A 26087-nucleotide genomic window follows, 5' to 3' on the forward strand; every position below is an offset into this window, starting at 1 on the left:
ACCCTTTCTCTCAGAAAGTGTCTGTAGAGGCACCCTTACTTTCAGAAAGCGTCTATAGAAGCGCTCTTACTTTCAGAAAATGTCTATAGAAGCACCCTTACTTTCAGAAAGTATCTATAGGAGCACCCTTTATTTCAGAAAGTGTCTATAGAAGCATCCTTACTTACAGAAAGAGTCTATAGAAGCACCCTTAATTTCAGAAAGTGTCCATAGAAGTACACTTTCTTTCAGAAAGTGTCTATAGAAGCACCATATCTTTCAGAAGGCTTAAATCTAGTTTAGTAAAAACTCTCCGATTTTTTCGAAATTTTTTCCATAGGTAGATATTTTTACTCTGATTACGGGAATGTAAAATTTTCTTGGGGGACGGACCCGGTTACCCGGTTATTCGACCCGAAAGTCCGGGTACCCGGTACCCGATAGACCCGGTTCTACTGAACCGATTCTTACAAAATGGGTATCGTTGGAAAGCTTATGAAAATACCTATCCAACAAGTGGTCATATAGTCCGAAAGGGACTATAGATGCATGCTTTCTTTCCGAAAGGGACTGTAGAAGCACCCTTTCTTTCCGAAAGGGACTATAGAAGCACCCTTACTTTCCGAACGGGATTATAGAAGCAAGCTTTCCTTCCGAAAGGGACTATAGAAGCACCCTTTCTTTCCGAAAGTGACTATAAAACTCCCTTTCTTTCCGAAATGGGTTGTAGAAGCACACTTTCCTTCAGAAAGGGACTATAGAACACCCTTTCTTTCAGAAAGGGACTATAGAACGCCCTTTTTCAGAAAGTGGCTTTAGAACGCCCTTTCTTTCAGAAACGGACTATAGAAGCACTCTTTCTTTCTGAAAGGGACTATAGAAGCACCTTTTATAAGAAATAGATTATAGAAGCACACTTTCTTTCCGAAAGGGGCTATATAAGGACCCTTACTTTCCGAACGGGAATATAAAGCACGCTTTCTTTCCGAAAGGGACTATAGAAGCACATTTCAAAAGGGACTATAGGAGCACCCTTTCTTTCCGAAACGGACTATAGAAGCACGCTTTATTTCCGGAAAGCACTATAGAATAGACTATAGAAGCACACTTTCTTTTCGAAAGGAACTTTAGAATCACCATTTAATTCGGAAAGGGACTTTAGAATTACCATTTCTTTCATAAACGGACTCTAGAAAGGGACTACACATCACCTTTTCTTTTCGAAAGGGACTTTTTCTTTCCGAAAGGGACTATAGAAGGAACCTTTCCTTCCGAAAGGAAGTATAGAAGCACGCTTTCTATCGAAAGCGACTATAGAAGCACCCTTTCTTTCCGAAAGGGACTGTACAAGCCATTTTCTTTCCGAAAGGGACTATAGAAGCACCTTTTCTTTCCGAAAGGGGCTATAGAAGCACTCTTTATTTCTGAAAGGGAATATAAAACACCCTTTCTTTCCGAAAGGGATTGTAGAAGCAACCTTTTTTTCGAAAGGGACTTTAGAATCACCATTTCTTTCAGAAACGGACTCTAGAAAGGGGCTACGCAGCACCCTTTCTTTCCGAAAGGGACTATAGCAGCACCCTTTATTTCCGAAAGGGACTATGGCCGCACCCTTTCTTTCTGATAGGGATTTTAGCAGCACCTTTTCTTTCAGAGAGGGACTATAGAAGCACCCTTTCTTTCAGAAAGTGTCTATAGAAACATCCTTTCCTTCAGAAAGTTACTGCAGAAGCATTCTTTCTTTCAGAAATGGACTATAGCAGCAACCTCTCTTTCTGAAAGGGACTACAAAAGAATTCTTTCAGAAAGGAACTATAGAAGCACCCATTCTTTCAGGAAGGGACTATAGAAGCACCCATTCTTTCAGAAAGGGACTATAGAAGCACCCATTCTTTCAGAAAGGGACTATAGGAGTACCCTTTCCTTCAGAAAGGGACTATAGGAGTACCCTTTCTGTCAGAAGGGGACTACAGGAGCACCCTTTCTTTCAGAAAGGGACTATAGAAACACCTTTTCTTTCAGAAAGGGACTATAGAAGCACCCTTTCTTTCAGAAAGTGTTCATAGAAGCACCCTTTCTTTCAGAAAGTATCTAAAGAAGCACCCTTTCTTTCAGAAAGGGACTATAGAAGCACCCATTCCTTCAGAAAGGGACTATAGAAACACCCTTTCTTTTTGCAAGGGACTATAGAAGCACCATTTGTTTCAGAAACGGACTAAAGAAGCATCATTTCCGTCAGAAAGTTACTTTACCCTTTCTCTCAGAAAGTGTCTGTAGAGGCACCCTTACTTTCAGAAAGCGTCTATAGAAGCGCTCTTACTTTCAGAAAATGTCTATAGAAGCACCCTTACTTTCAGAAAGTATCTATAGGAGCACCCTTTATTTCAGAAAGTGTCTATAGAAGCATCCTTACTTACAGAAAGAGTCTATAGAAGCACCCTTAATTTCAGAAAGTGTCCATAGAAGTACACTTTCTTTCAGAAAGTGTCTATAGAAGCACCATATCTTTCAGAAGGCTTAAATCTAGTTTAGTAAAAACTCTCCGATTTTTTCGAAATTTTTTCCATAGGTAGATATTTTTACTCTGATTACGGGAATGTAAAATTTTCTTGGGGGACGGACCCGGTTACCCGGTTATTCGACCCGAAAGTCCGGGTACCCGGTACCCGATAGACCCGGTTCTACTGATGGTCATATGATGAGGTTATCTCCAGGGGTTATAACCAAAATACCTCTTTTTGGACCCGGGTTTTTCCATAAAACCCTCAAAAAGTCGAAAAAGGGCCCATTATGGGTGCTCAATTAATTCACGTAATTTTATAGCTCATACTTCAACCTTTCCAAAATGGTGCCATTTGTTATAATACCTTCACTGGGTCCAGAGATATTGACCTTAGAATGAGAGAAAAATTTAAAATTTAGAAGAAAATGTTGTTCCCATTCCCTAGATTTGAACCTGTCCATAGGAGAAAGTCTTAAATCCCCGGCCGAAGGCCGGCTACTTAGAGAAAATTTATACTTTAAAAGAAAATGTTGTTCCCATTCCCTAGATTTGAACATGTCCATAGGAGAAAGTCTTAAATCCCCGGCCGAAGGCCGGCTACTTAGAGAATATTTATAATTTAAAAGAAAATGTTGTTCCCATTCCCTAGATTTGAACCTGTCCATAGGAGAAAGTCTTAAATCCCCGGCCGAAGGCCGGCTACTTAGAGAAAATTTATAATTTAAAAGAAAATGTTGTTCCCATTCCCTAGATTTGAACCTGTCCATAGGAGAAAGTCTTAAATCCCCGGCCGAAGGCCGGCTACTTAGAAAAAAATTTACTTAAAAAAAGTGATGAATTTAGAAACACTCTGGACCCAGTGAAGGTATTATAACAAATGGCACCATTTTGGAAAGGTTAAAGTATGAGCTATAAAATTACGTGAATTAACTGAGCACCCATAATGGGCCCTTTTCGACTTTTTGAGGGTTTTATGGAAAAACCCGGGTCCAAAAAGAAGTATTTTGGTTATAACTTCTGAACCGCTGGAGATAGCCCCATCATATGACCACATGTTGGATAGGTATTTTCATAAGCTTTCCAACGATACCCATTTTGTAAGAATCGGTTCAGTAGAACCGGGTCTATCGGGTACCGGGTACCCGGACTTTCGGGTCGAATAACCGGGTAACCGGGTCCGTCCCCCAAGAAAATTTTATATTCCCGTAATCAGCGTAAAAATACCTACCTCTGGAAAAAATTTCAAAAAAATCGGAGAGTTTTTACTAAACTAGATTTGTTTGTTTGCTTAAATCTAGTTTAGTAAAAACTCTCCGATTTTTTCGAAATTTTTTCCATAGGTAGATATTTTTACTCTGATTACGGGAATGTAAAATTTTCTTGGGGGACGGACCCGGTTACCCGGTTATTCGACCCGAAAGTCCGGGTACCCGGTACCCGATAGACCCGGTTCTACTGAACCGATTCTTACAAAATGGGTATCGTTGGAAAGCTTATGAAAATACCTATCCAACAAGTGGTCATATGATGAGGTTATCTCCAGGGGTTATAACCAAAATACCTCTTTTTGGACCCGGGTTTTTCCATAAAACCCTCAAAAAGTCGAAAAAGGGCCCATTATGGGTGCTCAATTAATTCACGTAATTTTATAGCTCATACTTCAACCTTTCCAAAATGGTGCCATTTGTTATAATACCTTCACTGGGTCCAGAGATATTGACCTTAGAATGAGAGAAAAATTTAAAATTTAGAAGAAAATGTTGTTCCCATTCCCTAGATTTGAACCTGTCCATAGGAGAAAGTCTTAAATCCCCGGCCGAAGGCCGGCTACTTAGAGAAAATTTATACTTTAAAAGAAAATGTTGTTCCCATTCCCTAGATTTGAACATGTCCATAGGAGAAAGTCTTAAATCCCCGGCCGAAGGCCGGCTACTTAGAGAATATTTATAATTTAAAAGAAAATGTTGTTCCCATTCCCTAGATTTGAACCTGTCCATAGGAGAAAGTCTTAAATCCCCGGCCGAAGGCCGGCTACTTAGAGAAAATTTATAATTTAAAAGAAAATGTTGTTCCCATTCCCTAGATTTGAACCTGTCCATAGGAGAAAGTCTTAAATCCCCGGCCGAAGGCCGGCTACTTAGAAAAAAATTTACTTAAAAAAAGTGATGAATTTAGAAACACTCTGGACCCAGTGAAGGTATTATAACAAATGGCACCATTTTGGAAAGGTTAAAGTATGAGCTATAAAATTACGTGAATTAATTGAGCACCCATAATGGGCCCTTTTCGACTTTTTGAGGGTTTTATGGAAAAACCCGGGTCCAAAAAGAAGTATTTTGGTTATAACTTCTGAACCGCTGGAGATAGCCCCATCATATGACCACATGTTGGATAGGTATTTTCATAAGCTTTCCAACGATACCCATTTTGTAAGAATCGGTTCAGTAGAACCGGGTCTATCGGGTACCGGGTACCCGGACTTTCGGGTCGAATAACCGGGTAACCGGGTCCGTCCCCTAAGAAAATTTTATATTCCCGTAATCAGCGTAAAAATACCTACCTCTGGAAAAAATTTCAAAAAAATCGGAGAGTTTTTACTAAACTAGATTTGTTTGTTTGCTTAAATCTAGTTTAGTAAAAACTCTCCGATTTTTTCGAAATTTTTTCCATAGGTAGATATTTTTACTCTGATTACGGGAATGTAAAATTTTCTTGGGGGACGGACCCGGTTACCCGGTTATTCGACCCGAAAGTCCGGGTACCCGGTACCCGATAGACCCGGTTCTACTGAACCGATTCTTACAAAATGGTTATCGTTGGAAAGCTTATGAAAATACCTATCCAACAAGTGGTCATATGATGAGGTTATCTCCAGGGGTTATAACCAAAATACCTCTTTTTGGACCCGGGTTTTTCCATAAAACCCTCAAAAAGTCGAAACAGGGCCCATTATGGGTGCTCAATTAATTCACGTAATTTTATAGCTCATACTTCAACCTTTCCAAAATGGTGCCATTTGTTATAATACCTTCACTGGGTCCAGAGATATTGACCTTAGAATGAGAGAAAAATTTAAAATTTAGAAGAAAATGTTGTTCCCATTCCCTAGATTTGAACCTGTCCATAGGAGAAAGTCTTAAATCCCCGGCCGAAGGCCGGCTACTTAGAGAAAATTTATACTTTAAAAGAAAATGTTGTTCCCATTCCCTAGATTTGAACATGTCCATAGGAGAAAGTCTTAAATCCCCGGCCGAAGGCCGGCTACTTAGAGAATATTTATAATTTAAAAGAAAATGTTGTTCCCATTCCCTAGATTTGAACCTGTCCATAGGAGAAAGTCTTAAATCCCCGGCCGAAGGCCGGCTACTTAGAGAAAATTTATAATTTAAAAGAAAATGTTGTTCCCATTCCCTAGATTTGAACCTGTCCATAGGAGAAAGTCTTAAATCCCCGGCCGAAGGCCGGCTACTTAGAAAAAAATTTACTTAAAAAAAGTGATGAATTTAGAAACACTCTGGACCCAGTGAAGGTATTATAACAAATGGCACCATTTTGGAAAGGTTAAAGTATGAGCTATAAAATTACGTGAATTAATTGAGCACCCATAATGGGCCCTTTTCGACTTTTTGAGGGTTTTATGGAAAAACCCGGGTCCAAAAAGAGGTATTTTGGTTATAACCCCTGGAGATAACCTCATCATATGACCACTTGTTGGATAGGTATTTTCATAAGCTTTCCAACGATACCCATTTTGTAAGAATCGGTTCAGTAGAACCGGGTCTATCGGGTACCGGGTACCCGGACTTTCGGGTCGAATAACCGGGTAACCGGGTCCGTCCCCCAAGAAAATTTTACATTCCCGTAATCAGAGTAAAAATATCTACCTATGGAAAAAATTTCGAAAAAATCGGAGAGTTTTTACTAAACTAGATTTAAGCAAACAAACAAATCTAGTTTAGTAAAAACTCTCCGATTTTTTTGAAATTTTTTCCAGAGGTAGGTATTTTTACGCTGATTACGGGAATATAAAATTTTCTTGGGGGACGGACCCGGTTACCCGGTTATTCGACCCGAAAGTCCGGGTACCCGGTACCCGATAGACCCGGTTCTACTGAACCGATTCTTACAAAATGGGTATCGTTGGAAAGCTTATGAAAATACCTATCCAACATGTGGTCATATGATGGGGCTATCTCCAGCGGTTCAGAAGTTATAACCAAAATACTTCTTTTTGGACCCGGGTTTTTCCATAAAACCCTCAAAAAGTCGAAAAGGGCCCATTATGGGTGCTCAGTTAATTCACGTAATTTTATAGCTCATACTTTAACCTTTCCAAAATGGTGCCATTTGTTATAATACCTTCACTGGGTCCAGAGTGTTTCTAAATTCATCACTTTTTTTAAGTAAATTTTTTTCTAAGTAGCCGGCCTTCGGCCGGGGATTTAAGACTTTCTCCTATGGACAGGTTCAAATCTAGGGAATGGGAACAACATTTTCTTTTAAATTATAAATTTTCTCTAAGTAGCCGGCCTTCGGCCGGGGATTTAAGACTTTCTCCTATGGACAGGTTCAAATCTAGGGAATGGGAACAACATTTTCTTTTAAATTATAAATATTCTCTAAGTAGCCGGCCTTCGGCCGGGGATTTAAGACTTTCTCCTATGGACATGTTCAAATCTAGGGAATGGGAACAACATTTTCTTTTAAAGTATAAATTTTCTCTAAGTAGCCGGCCTTCGGCCGGGGATTTAAGACTTTCTCCTATGGACAGGTTCAAATCTAGGGAATGGGAACAACATTTTCTTCTAAATTTTAAATTTTTCTCTCATTCTAAGGTCAATATCTCTGGACCCAGTGAAGGTATTATAACAAATGGCACCATTTTGGAAAGGTTGAAGTATGAGCTATAAAATTACGTGAATTAATTGAGCACCCATAATGGGCCCTTTTTCGACTTTTTGAGGGTTTTATGGAAAAACCCGGGTCCAAAAAGAGGTATTTTGGTTATAACCCCTAGAGATAACCTCATCATATGACCACTTGTTGGATAGGTATTTTCATAAGCTTTCCAACGATACCCATTTTGTAAGAATCGGTTCAGTAGAACCGGGTCTATCGGGTACCGGGTACCCGGACTTTCGGGTCGAATAACCGGGTAACCGGGTCCGTCCCCCAAGAAAATTTTATATTCCCGTAATCAGCGTAAAAATACCTACCTCTGGAAAAAATTTCAAAAAAATCGGAGAGTTTTTACTAAACTAGATTTGTTCCTTTCAGAATGTGTCTATAGAAGCACCATATCTTTCAGAATGTGTCTATAGAAGCACCATATCTTTCAGAATGTGTCTATAGAAGCACTCTTTATTCCAGAAAGTGTCTATAGAAGCAACCTTTCTCTCAGAAAGTGACTATGGAAGAACCCTTTCCTTCAAAAAGGGACTATGGAAGAACCCTTTCCTTCAAAAAGGGACTGTAGAAGCACCCTTTCTTTAAAAAAGTAACTATTGAAGAATCCCTTCTTTCAGAAAAGTACTATAGGAGCACCCATTCCTTCAGAAAGGGACTATAGAAACACCCTTTCTTTTGGCAAGGGACTATAGAAGCACCATTTGTTTCAGAAACGAACTATAGAAGCATCCTTTCTTTCAGAAAGATACTATAGACCACCATTTCCTTCAGAAAGGGACTATAGAAGCGCCCTTTCTATAGGATAGAATACAGCCTGCTAATGAAAACGCAATATTAACAATAATAGTTTTCTTCTTTTATTCGTTTATCGGATTTCTCAGGAGACATCAGCAAACAAATTGTAGTGTATCACTCAGAATTAACTGTTCTACGTTCCTCAAGTCGTATAGTAGCCACATAGAAGAAACATTTTCTTAAAAGTGGATCCCTCACGAACTACTTTTCTTGGGATTTGGCTCGTCTTCGAAGACCCACACGGTCGATTTCTGTTTTGTTTCGGGCTCCTAAGCATACATCCAAGATCCATCGTCTGTGACGGTAAACGTCGTTTGAAAAGCCGCGAACGCTTTTATTAACAATTTCATTGCACCAATCCACATGAGCCTTTTTTAAACAATTTTCCAATTTTGCCGGGTCTGACGAGAAAAATCCATTTTTACGGCCATATCTTCATGCAATATCAAATGTTAGTTGGTGGAAGATATGCCCGATGATATCTCTATCTCACGTACATAACTTGGCAATCTTGCATTATCCGTTCAAGCACGGGTTAATTTTTTCTGACACAACACCGATTTTGATATCGCGAACTGTTTTTGAGGAATTGTTTATTTTTTATTTTTACCCTCTTCTTCTGTGCCATTCACGCAGATATGATAGCCTGCGATACACAATAGCTGTGTCCTTTTACGTGATAATTTCTAATAAAAGGTATGTTCGTTTACTAAATAATTTGTACAAATTTGTACAAGTCCAGTAACTTCTTGTAGTCGACTAATGTCTTATGTTTTGTACTGTAGAGTAAACGAACAACAACCAGTAACAATTTATTCAAATTGTAAGTAAACGTACACACATATTACATGTTTACATATAACCGAATTTAACAAACCCACTGGGTTTTCAATGTCAATTTCGTTGCTTATATTTCAAATAAATCCTCATTGAATAGGTTAAACCTGTAAAAAGCTATGATATAAACAAGCTATTACGCGTTTAATTGTGATAATTATGATTGTCTGTTTACACAATAATTTGTAATATCATGCCTTTTTGTGTACTTGATAATTTGTAATATTTTTTATAAACGTTTCGCATTTTGTCAGTTGTATAAAGAAAAGTTGACAAAAAGTTTTTCAGCACCATTTCGCAAAAATTATCAAGAAAAATGACAAACCTAATTATTACAAAATGTTCCGAATATTGTTTTACTGAAATATTGACAATTGTTCACTGAAACGTTGCTAATAGCATGGTTACACTACAGCATTTTGCCGGGTTAAATCACTTCATGAGGATTTATTTGATGTTTGCGCTATTAAATGAAATCCTATGGATTTCAGATGAGTTTTACTTGACGTATGTGCAATAGAAATCCATACGATTTTGTAAATCTAAACGTACTAATGAGTATAAATTGGCTTAAAACGTAGTTTACATAAGAGCTTTTTCCAAGCTAACCTTCATTACGGGATTTATTTGACGTATACGCCATGGAATTGGCATTTGGTCACCCAGTGGAATTATTAGTTCATCGGAGATGACTTTTTCTATAGAAAATTCATCGTCAATGATAGTTTCTATAAAAAAAAACTTCATCATTAGTTACCTTTTGTTAGATCGCAGATTTTCTCCCTATTTTTCTCTTCCAAAAGGGCCACTAAAGATGAATTCAGGTCTTAATAAGTTTTACTAAAAATATGTTTTAATAAAAAATAATATACATTAAAGTTTAATTTACATATGCACATAAAATAACTTGTTTTACGAAATTCTGTGAACAAATTAAGTATATTTACATCTGTTTTTTGCGTAATTTGCTTACGCACGTACACAACAACACATACAAACGCACACAATATATCAATTCAGAAAAATAAGAATTTCACATAAAATAACTTAAATTAATTCGAAAACAAAAAACATAATTTTTGCAAGTTTCTTTAACCATTTATTTTCACTTTTTTATTGTTTGAGCATGTTTGATCTTCTCCATCATACAAAAACAACATACAACAGTTGCATTTTTCGGTACTTTATGACAAAAAAAAACTGGGCTGCTTATAATAATTTATTTTTGCATGGTAAATCAGGGTGGATTAAGCACTTAAATCGAGATAATGCCCTAATCATCGTATAAGGCTATAGTCTAAACGGGCTATAAATGACGAAAAATGTTGCCTGTTTTAGCAATTAAATGACGAAACAGTCCTAATAGCCCGTTTAGACTAGACATTTTAAATCGACTCGATTTCTAAATCCAACTTTCAAATCCTAGTTGTTTAGACTAGTCCAAAATGATATAAGATGCCAGTCAGCTGTTCTTTGTTAACGTATACATACGCGAATTTGCAAAAGGAATTGCTTGAAAATTAAAAATGGAATGGAAAACTCCAAAAAATAATATGACAAATTGCTATTAAATATGTTGTTTACAGTTTATATTAAATTAAAGCTACTTCCATTTTATTTTTATTTTATATCTTTTCTATTTTTCCGCTTCTGTTTGTTTTTGTGTGTTTGTGATTTCACAAAATCCTGAAATACACCCCGGTGTTTACACGTATTTTTTGTCGATTTCAAACATATCACAATGATCAAGGTAGATGCATATGCGCTGCTGATCGAACATGAATTTTCAAAACAAGTTTCTGTAAATTGAATTAATCATCAAAAATATACGACAATATAGAACTTTACAACTTAATATTTGGAAAATTGTAGTATTAATTGTTTATAGTACTAACAAATGAAAAAAATAAAAGAATGATGTTATCGTTGAGAAATCATAATAATACAGTTTGATAGATAAAAGTTGTGCTCAGAATCTGCACTATATTAGTACATGCAGTAGTTTTCCGTTTAATGCTAAAAATGCGTTCCCGTACTCCGAAGTCTATCAAGACTTGCACTTCTCTTTAAACAAAAATAGCGCCGAATAACACCCTTTCTCCTGTTTTCGGCCATACAATTTTGACCTAATAGCAAATAGCAGCAAGTATGTTCATTGGCATCTAATATGATAGCTGATACCTTGATTTTGACATTTATGCGGGATTTTTTGCAATTTCCGTCATTTTTTCAGTTCCCGTATTTTTTAAGAAATTTGTATGGGGAAGCAATTTTTGACAATTCGCTCTTTTTTCTAACATTTCCATTAAAAAAGTACCGGAACAATATGAAAAATAACATTGTAAAAAATAATTTAATATTTTTTTACATTATTTACAAATTTTGATACTATAATTATTTGTTGCAGCAATTGACTTGTTTATTGTGATACGTGAAAAGTGTTGCAACTTTTGGTACTTTTTTAGGCAAAAACAGGGTTGTATATCATGTGTACTGCGATTTCGATGTTGATTTCGCTGAAATCATGAAATGAGATGATTTCATTTTTGTATGCGAAATCATGATAAATTTTGCTTGATTCCGCGCGAAATCACGAAACGCCAAGCATAATTTGAAAAATGTAAATAATAGGGTTATTACTTGTTTACAACCTCATATCCCTGTGTCATATTTTGATGAGCTTTTGCATAAGATTAGATAAAATCTTTATTACAAGGTGATTCCATAGAAAAAAGCTCACGCACAAAAAGCTTTTAAAGTTTTTATAGATGAGCTTTTTGCAAAAAAATTTTGGAGTCACTTTTAGTCGAAGGTCACACTAGAGTGAAACGTTTGGGGATTTTTAAATCGACTTCCACACTACAGCAACTTCATGATTTTACTCTAGCATGGACATCGACATAGGAAATTGTTTCATGAAATTGTTTCAATGAAACCATCTAGTGTGACCAAGGACTAAGCTCATAAATAACTTAAAACAATTGTTAAAGCCACACGACATATCCAGAATCACATAAGCTTTTGGTTCTCACCAATTTTATCGTCATATTATTACATATATATCATTTTATATCATTTATAGCTTTATTCCATTTATTCACATAAATTGAAAGTGGTTTGTGCCGGACCTTTTTCAATATTTAAATAGAATAAATATTGTTGTAGTCATTAATAGGCAAAAATGTCATTTATTCGTGCAACAGGAAAAAATTTTGCAGCCAACTTTTAATAGGCAAAATTTTATTCACTCTCGCTACAGGAAATTATTTTTATTTAGCTTTATTCCATTTATTCACATAAATTGGAAGTGGTTTGTGCCGGACCTTTTTCAATATTTAAATAGAATAAATATTGTTTTAGTCATTAGTAGGCAAAAATGTCATTTATTCGTGCAACAGGAAAAAATTTTGGAGCAAATTTTTAATAGGCAAAAGTTTATTCACTCTCGCTACAGGAAGTTATTTTTGAGCAAAAAGGTCAAAAAGTCATAACCCTAGTAAATAAACGACACATGAACATAGTTGCCAATATATCAAAATATTTCGATTTAACATTTGATTTAAAACAAATCCAAATTTTGAGTTGATTTAATTTTGTACGGTAAATCAGGGTAGATTTGGGTGGATTAAGCACTTAAATCGAGATAATGCCCTTAATCATCGTATAAGGTTATAATCTAAACGGGCTATAAATGACGAAAAATGTTGCCTGTTTTAGCAATTAAGTCCCGGGTCACGCTAGAGTAATTTCATTGAAATTTTGACATGAAGTTATGCGTCTATAGATCGAATTCCATAGAAGAGTAAACTCATGAAATTGCTGTAGTGGGGAATTCAACCTAAGAACACCTAATTTCATGAAATTTTTAATTAAATACACTCTAGTATGGACCGGAACTAAATAACAGTCCTAATAGCCCGTTAAGACTAGTCATTTTAAATCGACTAGATTTCTAAATCCAACTTTAAAATCCTAGTTGTTTAGACTAGTCTAAAATTATACAAGATGCCAGTCCGCTGATCTTTGTTTACGTATAAATACGTGAATTTGCGAAAAGAATTGCTTGAAATTAAAAATGGAATGGAATACTGCAAAAAATAATCTGACAAATTGCTATCATACATACATACATATTGTTACGGAATTAGATTTAACTAATCTCCGTGTAGACGTTGTTTTATTCCCCGATACGATTTGTACCAAATAAAACAGGGTTCGTTTTAGATTACGTTTCTACAATGCTTTATTTACTTTATTACACTTATTCAGAACCGACTTTAATTACAAAGCACACAGCAAGTCTCTAGTTAGCACGCAGCTCTTATTTAACCGATCTGTTCAGTTCAACGCTTAAAACACAACTCAACTCAATGTTGCCATTCGTAACTCTATTTATACCCAAAATCTCCTTGGTCTAGAAATATCTAGAACATATGGCAACCTCTCGAATCTGTGCAGCGAACACACAGACGCACATTCGCACTAAGCGAACAACCATACTCACATACATACAAGTAGACAAGCACAGTAATGACGTAATTACAACAACAAACAACTACACGAAATACAAGAAGTAGGAACTAAACGATAATTACATTATTATGGCAAAACAAACAAAAGAACATTAACAAAAGGTAATGTAACGACTAGAATGATGAAGAGAGTTCTACATGGTAGTTGTTGTTGCTTAAATAAAGTAACTGCGTAATACAAACTTTACGTTATAATTCAAATTTTTCAATTAACGGAAATAAAACTAAACTAACATAAACCTATCAGTTACATTCGTAACATTGCCTCCCGCTTAAGCCTGTTCGTCCCGAATAGGCACAGTTCCCCCTCTGTGGTATGGGCATTGGTAACACTGCCTCCCGCTTAAGCCTGTTCCTCTTGACTAGACGCAGTTCTCGTTCCGTAGTGGTGGCAACCGATTTAGATGTACCCTCTACTGCGTCAGCTTTGGACTTCTGCTCTTCTGGACGGTGCTTTCTCTCCAGGAATCTTGACGTTATACCTTCTTTCTCGGTCACCCTCCTAAGTGCCACCTGGTCGTCATCGGACTTGTCCTTCCTTGTTGTACGGCCGCTTTTCGATGGACCTTTCCTCGACGAACATCTTCGCTTTCTCGTCCTCGTTGCTGGATTTTTCCGCTTTCCTACGGGCCAATTGTCGGCGGCTTCCACCTTCAGCGTACGGACATTGACAGCGATCTCGCCGGATTCTGCCTTTGGTCGATGTTTGCTTTCCTCGTTGCAGCCCACACTTATCGGTATTTCCACATTGGACCAAGTCATCACACGGTGCTTTATGTCCAGGTTGATATCGAAGGCAATCATGAAGTCTACACCATGTATAACTTCGTCCACAATATCGGCCACTATAAAATCGAAATTTACCGATTTTCTACCCATGCTCAGCCTTTGGTAGGCCTTTCCATGCACCGTTGTAGTCTCGCCTGTGGCCGTCCGCAATTTGACTCCATTTAACGGCAATACCTTCCCTTTTACCAAATCCGATCTAATAATGGACTTTGCTGCACCGGTGTCCAATGTCAAGTTACGCAAAACACCATTGATGAAGCCTTTAACCGTTAGGTTGTGATTCTCCTGCTGGACTATGGCTATAGAGATTGTGGGGCCATCGTTTTCGTCCTCTGCCAGCGGCACCTCGTGATTGACGGAATTCACTTTATTTGATTCACCTAATGTCTCTCTTTCCAGATTCTTGGCCACCGGTTGTTCGTCGCTTTTTGAAGGCGGTGAGGGGGATCTGGGTCTTACTTGCCGCAATCTGCATTCTCGGGCCATGTGTCCAGTTTTCTGACAGTTATAACAAGTATTTTTCGTTCTAGGAGCCCCTCGTTTCACATGCATTAGTGCATCTTTCAGCAGGTCGACAACGGTCTGGGAATTGTTGTCATCAACTTCCAGCCTCCGCACGTTGTAAGCCGCATACGTCGCAAATTTTATCTCTGGATCACTAATACCACTTGCAAATGTCTCAATCTTTATACGGTCCACCAATGGATGTGTCTCTCCTGGATATGCCAACTGCGCCAACCGCTCTATATCAGCCGCAAAGTCTTGTAAGGTCTCGTTTGGCTTCTGGACTCTTCCCCCCAGTTCCATTCGGTAGACCTCTTGCTTGTGTTCACTACCGTACTTACGTTCAAGAGCAGCCATTATATCTCCATAGTTGTTCCTAGAAGCGGAGGGAATACTCTGTAATACGTCAGCAGCATCACCCTTCAATGCCATAAGGAGTGATACCGCCTTGTCGTTGTCGTTCCAAGAATCTCTAGCAGCCAATGTCTCGAACTGTAATTTGAACACATTTAAAGAGGTAGAGCCGTCGAACACTGGAGGCTTGATTTTTAACACGTTATGGATCGCTCTCACTGGGCCGCCTTTGATTTCCAGTTCCGACATTTTCTTCTCAAGGTTCACAAATTTCTCATCATGGGCCAGAACTTTCTCGTCAACAGACAAAATCTTTTTATCCAACTCTTTCATTTGTACCTCCACGTTTTCTACTCTCTTTTCAATCACCATCGTGATGTTCTCGAGTTTCTCGTTAATTTTTCTACAGTTCTCTTCTAACTTTTCCTCTAATTTTCTGGAATTTTCTTCGCTCTTCCTGGACATCTCTTCCAACATCTTACAGTTGTCAGATTTCATTTCCGCCATAAGTCTGGAAGTTTCTTCATTTTTCTTATTCATTTCCAGCATCAACATAGCCAGCATTGATTTCAAATCGTCACCCCTGGCAGCTACCGACGAAACTTCCTCAACGCTGGATTCGCCCTTTGCCGATAACTCGACTTCCTCCTTACCGTCGAACTCATATTCGTCGATGTTCATTCCACGGCGCTCGTACTCTTCCAACAAGCGTTTTTGTAGTTCGGCCTTGTTGCCAGTAGAACACAACTTCAACTTACTTAGCTCCTTCTTCAAGTCTTCCACTCGTAGATCCTTAAACTTCATTGTAGGATGATCGTAATCCCACTTCTGACACCAATTGTTACGGAATTAGATTTAACTAATCTCCGTGTAGACGTTGTTTTATTCCCCGATACGATTTGTACCAAATAAAACAGGGTTCGTTTTAGATTACGTTTCTACAATGCTTTATTTACTTTATTACACTTATTCAGAACCGACTTTAATTACAAAGCACACAGCAAGTCTCTAGTTAGCACGCAGCTCTTATTTAACCGTTCTGTTCAATTCAACGCATAAAACACAACTCAACTCAATGTTGCCATTCGTAACTCTATTTATACCCAAAATCTCCTTGGTCTAGAAATATCTAGAACATATGGCAACCTCTCGAATCTGTGCAGCGAACACACAGACGCACATTCGCACTAAGCGAACAACCATACTCACATACATACAAGTAGACAAGCACAGTAATGACGTAATTACAACAAAAAACAACTACACGAAATACAAGAAGTAGGAACTAAACGATAATTACATTATTATGGCAAAACAAACAAAAGAACATTAACAAAAGGTAATGTAACGACTAGAATGATGAAGAGAGTTCTACATGGTAGTTGTTGTTGCTTAAATAAAGTAACTGCGTAATACAAACTTTACGTTATAATTCAAATTTTTCAATTAACGGAAATAAAACTAAACTAACATAAACCTATCAGTTACATTCGTAACAATATGTTCCCACAACATCCCCGAAGGGACAAGGGAGACTTCTCTCATATCAACGAGTGCACGCCGATTAATATTGGCTCAATGATATGGGACCTACTGTTTATTGCCGAGTCCGAACGGCGTGTCTTACGACCCCACTTGTAGAGAAGTTTTTCATGGCTGAAATGCTCAGGAAATGTCGCCAGCATTACTAAGGGTGAATTTTGCCACCGTTGTAAATACGCATAGAATTGCAAACATTATGTAAGACAGAAAGAATTAGTTTGTGCCCGAAAACGATTTAAATAAAAACGCGGTTGGTTTTTCGATCAAAAATTCAATTTATTTGCGTCACTAGATTGCCGGTCATAGATCAACTAAAAAACATATGTTTCAAATGCCCTTCTTGTAGGGCCACAACACAAAGGGAACACACAAAAATTGAAACATAATAGAAATGTGAACGACGAAACTAAAAACAGACAAATGCTGCCTAAACTAGTAGGCACTGTTGTTGTCGTTTCTGTCATAACGAACACGAGACAAAAGGGATAATGATAAGAAACACATTAGGGTGGAACGAACAAAATTAACATTAAGGTGGGCCGTACAAAATGGAAAATTAAAATAATTTAAATTAAATTATAAAACGAAAAGGCCCAAACAATACAAATATACAAAATGATATAAAATCAATTTAACGAAAATAAACATAAAACATATAGATATTTTCTCCTCCAACATCCTCCGCCCGTTGAATCCTAATGGTTCAAAAATCTTATTGTTGTGGTAGTGGGGAAACCTTGTGGATTGGACGACAGCAGGAACCATTTTTCGTTTTCAGCTCCACAACTCTAACTTTGCCATCACGACCAGGTATTGATTTAGCAACACGAGCCAAGAGCCACGGTTGAGGGGGTGTGTTATCTTCATGGACGACAACTAGTTGGCCTTCTTTGACATTTTCTTCTTCTTTAAACCACTTGGACCGTTGTTGTAAAGACAGAAGATAGTCACGGGACCACATATGCCAAAATTGTTGTTTCAAGTACGAAATACGTTGCCATCGAGTTAGAAGAGATGGTTTGTCAACTTCAATGGTTTTTTCAGGTATTGCAACGAGCGACGAACCAATAAGTAGATGACCAGGTGTTAGCGCTTCACCATCGTTGGGGTCATTTGACATAGAAGCAATTGGGCGAGAGTTCAATATGGCTTCTATTTCAACAATTAATGTTTGCAGCTCTTCAAATGTGAGATACGATTCAGACATGTTCTTGATGAGCAACGTTTTTGTCGATTTGACAGCAGCCTCCCACAATCCGCCGAAGTGTGGGGCACGAGGGGGTATGAAATTGAATTCAAGACCCATTTGGCAGCAAACAGACTTCATCTTTTGGACAACTTCATCTTTGAAAAACGATTCCTTTAGTTCTTTGAGCTTATTGTGGGCTCCAACGAAATTTGTAGCGTTATCGCAAAAGAGTTTTTGGGGAATGCCACGTCTTCCAACAAATCTTTTGAGACACAGTATAAAGTTGTTTGCTGACAAATCCGATACGAGTTCCAAATGGGTTGCTTTGGAACTGAAACAAACGAAAACGGCGATGTATGTTTTGTAGGGCGACTTTCCACGTATTCGGTATGACGTCATGAAAGGACCACAAAAGTCAACACCAGTCACCAGAAATGGACGTTGAGCTCGAAGACGATCTATTGGCAAATTTCCCATAATTTGCCCCAACAATTTTGGTTTGTAATGGAAACAATGTACGCAATTCCGAACGACTTTTCGGACAACTTCTCTGGCGTTTACGATCCAAATCTTTTGACGCAATATACCCAAAAGCACCTTTGGGCCTGCGTGCAGATGCATTCGATGCAAATACTCAACATACAACTTTACGAATCTATGATCTTTGGGCAACAAGGCAGGAAAACGAGCATCAAGAGGGATTTCAGCGTTTGCTAGACGTCCGCCAACTCTAAGTATATTAATTTCTTTAGTGCCTATTTCCATTTTATGCAAAAATGGAGTCAATTTTTGTAGCGACGGTTGAACGACGTTGCCTTTTTCCAGTGCCTGAAGATCAGAAGCGTAACAAGATTGCTGCACAAGCGAAACTGTTTTCCAAAACGCATCTTCAAGTTCAGATGGAGGTACATGAACGACATCAATGGGCTTCAAGGAACGATCTACTGGGCACCTGTTGGAAATACGAAAAACATAAGCGATTATTCGAATTACTTTATAATATGAAGAATGCTTATCGAGAATGTCCGAGATGACATTCTTTTCACAGGTTGTGGCTTTGGGACATCAAGAGTGAATTCTTCTTCCGTACCAGGCCAATTTGAAACATCTTCTTGAAGAAACGATGGACCAAGAAACCAAATTGTATTTGAGAGCTCTTGAGCAGAACAGCCTCGAGATACGATGTCAGCTGGGTTACTTTTCGTCGGAACATGTCTCCAAAAGACATTTCTTGTATCTTCTTGGAGTTTTGAGATACGATTTGCAACAAAACAATTCAAAGTCGACGAATGAAGTTTGAGCCACTGAAGGACAATTTTGGAATTTGTCCAAAAGTGCAACGACGAAACGAAATTTTCTATTTTTGGTTTGATTTTGAGCCACGTTTCACTAAGCAAAACGGCAGCACACAATTCGAGACGAGGTAGAGATTGGGCTTTGATGGGAGCTACTTTCGATTTGGCAATAAGTAGTGTTGATTTGTACATACCATTCTCCGAGACACGATAATAGATGCAACAACCATAGGCACGTTGAGAAGCATCTGCAAAACCATGGATTTCACCAATCCGATCAGGCGAAGTGAGAACGTATCGTGGAACTTCTATTTGGTGAATGAACGACAAGTCATCTTTTATTTGGAACCACAAAGCCTTGAGATGATCATTGAGTGGATCATCCCATCCAATGTTCTGAACCCATAATTCTTGCAGCAAAATCTTACAACGAATGATGATGGGACTCAGAATTCCAAGCAAATCCTAAATTTTGGATACGAGCGACAAAATAGATCTTTTGGTAGGATTTGTGACATCGGGCAACTCGAAACGATATAGGAAAACATCTTGCTGAGGTTTCCAGGACATACCTAAAGTTTTGGTTATGTCGTTGTCAGATGTTTTTATGATGATTTCAGTATCATCATTCGACGTGAGCGACGCATGGTTACTATTCCACTTGGCCAATTCCATACCATGCCATTTCAAAATTTGTATTAGCTCGTCCCTCTTGAGGGCTAGAGCTTCGATATTATCGGCGCCAGTAAGTACATCATCGACGTAAAGATCTTGTCGTAAGACCTCCGAACCACTAGGATGAGATGTTTTGTATCTATCTGCAATGAGAAACAAACTACGAATTGCCAAAAATGGGGCGGCCGATAAGCCATAAGTTACTGTGTTCAATTGGAATACCTGAAGTTCATCATTTTTATTTGTTCTCCACAAAACAAGTTGAAATCTTCTATCTTGGTCATCAATTCGAAACTGCCGATACATCTTCGAAATATCTGCAGTGAGAGCGTATTTGTGCAAACGAAAAGAGAATAATGTGGTGATCAAATCCTGTTGAATTGTTGGACCGACCATCAATATATCATTCAAGGAATGATTCGAAGAACTACGAGCTGATGCATCAAATACTACTCGGAGTTTTGTGGTAATACTATGGGGTTTGAGGACACAATGATGAGGAATTACGTAATGCGAATTATCCAAGGATCGAGAGTAGGGTGACATGTGTCCGAGCGACACATATTCCTGCATGAATTCTTCATACATCGATTTTAAAGTTGAATCACGTTCAAGTCGTCTTTCGAGCGACAAAAAACGCCTACGAGCCATTTCAAGCGAATTACCAAGACATTCGGGGGATTTCTTGAATGGAAGTCGAACTACTACTCTTCCATCCGAATCAAAACGACTATTTTGGAGAAAATGATCTTTACATGCTTGTTCTTCTTCAGTAAAGGTTGCAGGAGACTTCGAGTACTCCTCAACTTCCCAGAATCTTTTCAATAAATCATCCATATTTTGATCTTCAAGTGTACTTACAGTTAAGTTACACGTCAACGAATTTGAATTCGTAAGACTGGGCGACGAACCACCAACTATCCAGCCGAAAACAGTATTTGTGAGACACGGTAGACCATTTCCCAATGAAATTCGACCATCCAACAACAAATCAAAAAAGACCTCAGCACTTAAGAGCACATCGATACGTTGTGGCTTATAGAACAACGGATCTGCCAATTCTATATTTTGAGGAATCTTCCATTGTGAAGTATTGAGAAATTCTCCAGGCTGACGAGACGAAATAGTTTTTGTCACTGCGAAATTAGAGGACCACTGGAACGGACTACTTCTGGATTTAATGGTCGCATCGACAGAAAATTTGATTGCTGTCCGAACTTCTCCAAATCCAGATATTTCTTGAGAAAATGGTCTAAATTTGAGCTTTAGCCTCTTTGCTGTTTCCTCCGAGATGAAATTTAATTCCGAACAAGAATCTAATAATGCTCTTACCGGTTGAAATGTGCCACAATTATCCTTCATCAAAATTACAGCTGTTGGAATAATCGCTCTTTTGAATGAACGAGCCACGAACGACACTGGATTAGAGCTGGTTGATGGTTGCTGTGAAATACCATTCGAATTTGAGGTAGTAGGTTGTTCTGGGCTACTGGAGATGTGCAAAAGCGTATGATGTGCAGAATTACAAACTCTGCATCGAGATTTAGATGGACATTTCGAGACCATATGCCCTTTTCGAAGACAATTAATACAATGTCCACTACGTTTTACGAAGTTAAAACGTTCCGAAACGACGATATTTGCGAACGACGAACAAGTTGAGATGTTATGTTCACTCGAGTTACAGTAACAACAATTCGAATTTGAGTTGACAAAAGTATGAGCCGACCGATTGAATCTAGTATTTGATTTAGGTTTATTTACAACCACTTTTTCAGTAACTTCAGTTCTCTTTATATGGCTTTCGAGAAACTGACAACGACGACTTAAAAGTTCGTAACACAAGTCCCATGAGGGCAACGATTTGAAGTCTTGTTTTTCATCATAGTTCTCTTTTGTATCACTGTCCAATTTCGATAACACCATGTGCACTAAAATTGCATTCATAACATCTGCTTCAGAACCGAGAGATAACAATGAACCACGAACTACAGAAACCGTATCAATAAGATGACGCAGAGAAACACTGTCACTTTTCTGCATTTTTGGAACGTTAAACAACGACTCTATATGTTCCAAAAATATAAGCACTTTGTTATCGTAACGTTCTTCAAGTCTATTTAAAGCCTTTTCATAGTTTTCTTCACAAACTTGAAACGGTTCGACGACGGCTAAGGCTGGTCCCGATAGACAATTGAGCAGATAATTAAATTTTTCGATTAAACTGATTGCTGGGTTATCATTCACCATATTATTAAATGCAGTAATGAATCGTTTATATTCACTGTATTTACCATCGAATTTGGGCAACTTTAACGAAGGTAATCGAGAACTACTTGAACCACAAGCCATGGAAGCATTCATTAAACTCATTTCCGCCGATTCTGAGCCACGACTTTTCTTTAACAATTTCATTATTTTTGCTTTTGCCACTATAAATGCTTCTTCTAATTCAATACGACCATTGTCACTAGCATTAATTGCTTCGATTTTAGATTGTACATCGCATAACTGTTTGAAATACGATTCTAAAATTTCAAGTCGACATTCTTAAATGGTCGAATCCATTTTAGATCCATCCTTTTCCACTTTCTTTTGAATGTTGGCAATGTTTTTCTTTATTGAGCTACGTTGCACTTTAAGAGAAGCTAGTTCAGAGCTACTAGCATTCTCTTCCACAAATTCAACACCGTCTTTAGGCATTTTGAGAGCAACACAATAAAAACAAGCAAATTTAAGAAGAGAAATTAGCTTCTATTTTAAAAATAAAGCGCCAAAAATCGAAAGTTCTCACTCAATATGGTGGCTAAATAGTAAATGTGTGTAAATATTTGTATGTATGTGTGGATTTCCAAAACTTTCCACGAACGACTAATATTGTTTGTGTATGTGTCACCAAACGCGATTGCGTAACACCAATTTTTTTTCCGAGCCACAAAACAAATTACTTTCTACTAAAGGATTTATAAAATAATCCTTTTCAAAAACAAAAAAAGTTTATCGACGATAGCAATTAAAATTAATCAACGACAATTTTGTAAATAAAGTGTCAAATGTATTTGCTTTACATGCACAGCACAATGAAAAGCAACAACACTTTCACTAATTTGAGCAACAAATATTGTTCGAATTCACTTTATTTTGTTCAATTAATTAGTTAATAATTAATTTACTTTAATTTTAAAGCCACCGTCCTGTCACGGTCGCCAAAATGTAAGACAGAAAGGATTAGTTTGTGCCCGAAAACGATTTAAATAAAAACGCGGTTGGTTTTTCGATCAAAAATTCAATTTATTTGCGTCACTAGATTGCCGGTCATAGATCAACTAAAAAACATATGTTTCAAATGCCCTTCTTGTAGGTCCACAACACAAAGGGAACACACAAAAATTGAAACATAATAGAAATGTGCAATTAACGAAATTCGCACAAAACAAAATACAAACAAAAACAAAATAAAGGGCCACAGTAATTGCTATGTATGTAACAAGCATACAAGCAGAACTAGATTTAGCAACAATGTTGTTGTTGCCCTTTAAACACACAACGAACGACGAAACTAAAAACAGACAAATGCTGCCTAAACTAGTAGGCACTGTTGTTGTCGTTTCTGTCATAACGAACACGAGACAAAAGGGATAATGATAAGAAACACATTAGGGTGGAACGAACAAAATTAACATTAAGGTGGGCCGTATAAAATGGAAAATTAAAATAATTTAAATTAAATTATAAAACGAAAAGGCCCAAACAATACAAATATACAAAATGATATAAAATCAATTTAACGAAAATAAACATAAAACATATAGATATTTTCTCCTCCAACACATTACAAAGAAGAAAAGGTACATAACAGGAAAATCAAGAGACTTCAGATAAATTTAAACATGTCATAAAATCGAAACTCCGCCAAAAATGCTTTTTCGGCACTATCGTAAAAACTATCATATTTCATTCGCTAATAATATTATTAACGACATTCGAATTCGAAGGTTTTCCTGCCACAAACTGAGCGACGAATGAATCGTTTTTAATTCGTTCTCGAGTGTCGTTTTCGAACAAAATATCCGCAAAACTATCCAAAAACATTCGAAAACGGATCGTTTGCGATTAACAACAAAAAAAATACGCAATGACGGAAAAGTAGAAATACATTTGATTCATGGAAATGCGCTTATTTGATTTTTGTTTATTTTGTATTGTTTTTTAGTTTATTTTTATACGTTTTGTTTTTATTGGCCGATTTTTTAATGGGAAACACAACAAACACGAATTGTGAAATAAAGAGAAAATGTAAAAATCTGCAATTTCACATGATTGTGTGTAGACACTAACGAAACTTAAAAGGAAACTTTAAAGAAATTGGTTTCAAGAAACCTTGCTAGTCTAACCAACGACTTACCAAGGTAGATGTATCACCAATCAAAAACATCAACCCTACTTTGCATACAGATGTATCTTCAATCGCCAAAAAATATATTAAAGAACACGATCTCTTCATGTTTATCAAGCCTGGATATATTTTAAAGTCCACATTTATTTTGACGTTTGCGCTATGGAATTAACATTTGAAAACCAACGATTAACAACCAAACTCATACGAAACGACGGAAAAGCAAAAAAAAACATATACATTTAATAAAAGCATTTAACTGATGGAAATGCGCTTATTCGATTTTTGTTTGTGTTGTTTTTAGTTAATTTTTGTATGTTTTGTTTTTATTGGCGAATTTTTTAATGGTAAACACAAGAAACACGAATGGTGAAATAAAGAGAAAATGTAAAAATTTGCAATTTCACATGATTGTGTGTAGACACTAACGAAACTTAAAAAGAAACTTTAACGAAATTGGTTTTAAGAAACCTTGATGGTCTGACCAACGACTAATGCTTGGATTACATTTACGAAATCCATTCGATTTCAACTGCCAAATCCATAGGTTAAACGTCAAATGAAATCCAGATGAGATTTCATTTGACGTTTGAGCTATGGAATTGACAGTTGAAATCGAGTGGATTTCGTAAATGTAAACTTAGCATAAGTTGGTATAAGATCATGAAATTGATGTAGTGGTGAACTCGACATAAGGACGCCAAATTTCAAGAAACTGTTACAATAAAATCACTCTGGCCAGGACTAAAGAGAACACAATGGATTTTTTTGCTTTCTTGGCGTGAAAGCGGGAAATTAAACTGTACTGTTTTCAATAGAACAGCCCACAACGAAGCAAGATTTCAAGCGCCGAAGTTAAAAATTGTTTTGAATTCTTATTCGGCTTGATTTTTGACATTTCATTCTGACAGTTTATTTGACACAACACAATCAATTTTAACAACAACAATTGGCGGTGACTTGCATATTTTCATTTTTCCGATAAATAATAACAAAAACTAGACGATGTTTGAGGAAAAATTAATAAAAATACTTTTTTGTTTACCCAAAACATATGATCGACGACGCCAAAATGTCACGCTTCGATATGTGATACCTAAAAAAAGCGGCGTAGTGAAGCAGCCAGCTCGACTCGGCGAACCCTGGTAATAAGTAAAGGTCGAAACTCAATCAGCTCGTTGCTTTGTTCGCTTTCCAAACATTATAATTTTTCGGTATCACACATCGAAGCTTAATTTTTTTGGAGCCGGCGATCATCTATTTAGGTAGACAAAGAAAGAGTAGTTAATTTGGTTTACATATGCGGCAACAAGAGTTTTTAGGTGTTTCGGTTGAATTCGCATTTAAACTAATTCATCAGTCACACTTATTCTTGAGCTCTAGTCGTCATAAAATTGGGGAAGGGTTCTTTGTTTCGATACAAAGAACTAAAGGCCTACGTACATAAGCTGCTCTGCCTGATTGCCTTGCTTTTCTGCTTCATTTTTGACATAATTAAAATAAAAGAATAAAGAAGGCCGAGGAAATTTCGAACTGGGTTACCCTTTCCTTTTTTATTCTTTTATCAGAAGTAAGCAAGGTAAGCAGGCAAGGCAGCTTATGTACACAGGCCTTAAGAGAACTGATGAGTCCAAGTGGCGTTGGACGAAACTAGTCTTCTCCGCCATCCCCAAAAGTAAACAATTTTAATTACATCCCACTTTAAACTTTTTGTTAAATTTGAAAACAACAAATATGAGATTAAGCTTTACTTTTAGGCTGTTTATGTTATAGACTTTTTTACGGTTAA

The 26087-nt window shown here is 37.2% G+C and overlaps 1 protein-coding gene across 1 annotated transcript; it reads right to left on the reverse strand.

Annotated features, from left to right (window-relative positions):
• Positions 1-17455: 17455 nt before the first annotated feature.
• LOC141400521 (uncharacterized) lies at positions 17456-22317 on the reverse strand. Its single transcript, XM_073979721.1, has 3 exons — positions 19744-22317; positions 18926-19692; positions 17456-18884 (listed from the first exon to the last, which is right to left on the reverse strand). The coding sequence occupies exons 1-3, from the start codon at positions 22315-22317 to the stop codon at positions 17456-17458; spliced, it is 4770 nt and encodes a 1589-aa protein (XP_073835822.1).
• Positions 22318-26087: the final 3770 nt, after the last annotated feature.

This window comes from Musca autumnalis, unplaced genomic scaffold, assembly GCF_047663935.1.
Source record: "Musca autumnalis isolate F117 unplaced genomic scaffold, ASM4766393v1 scaffold_34, whole genome shotgun sequence".
Classification (NCBI taxonomy): Eukaryota; Metazoa; Arthropoda; class Insecta; order Diptera; family Muscidae; genus Musca; species Musca autumnalis.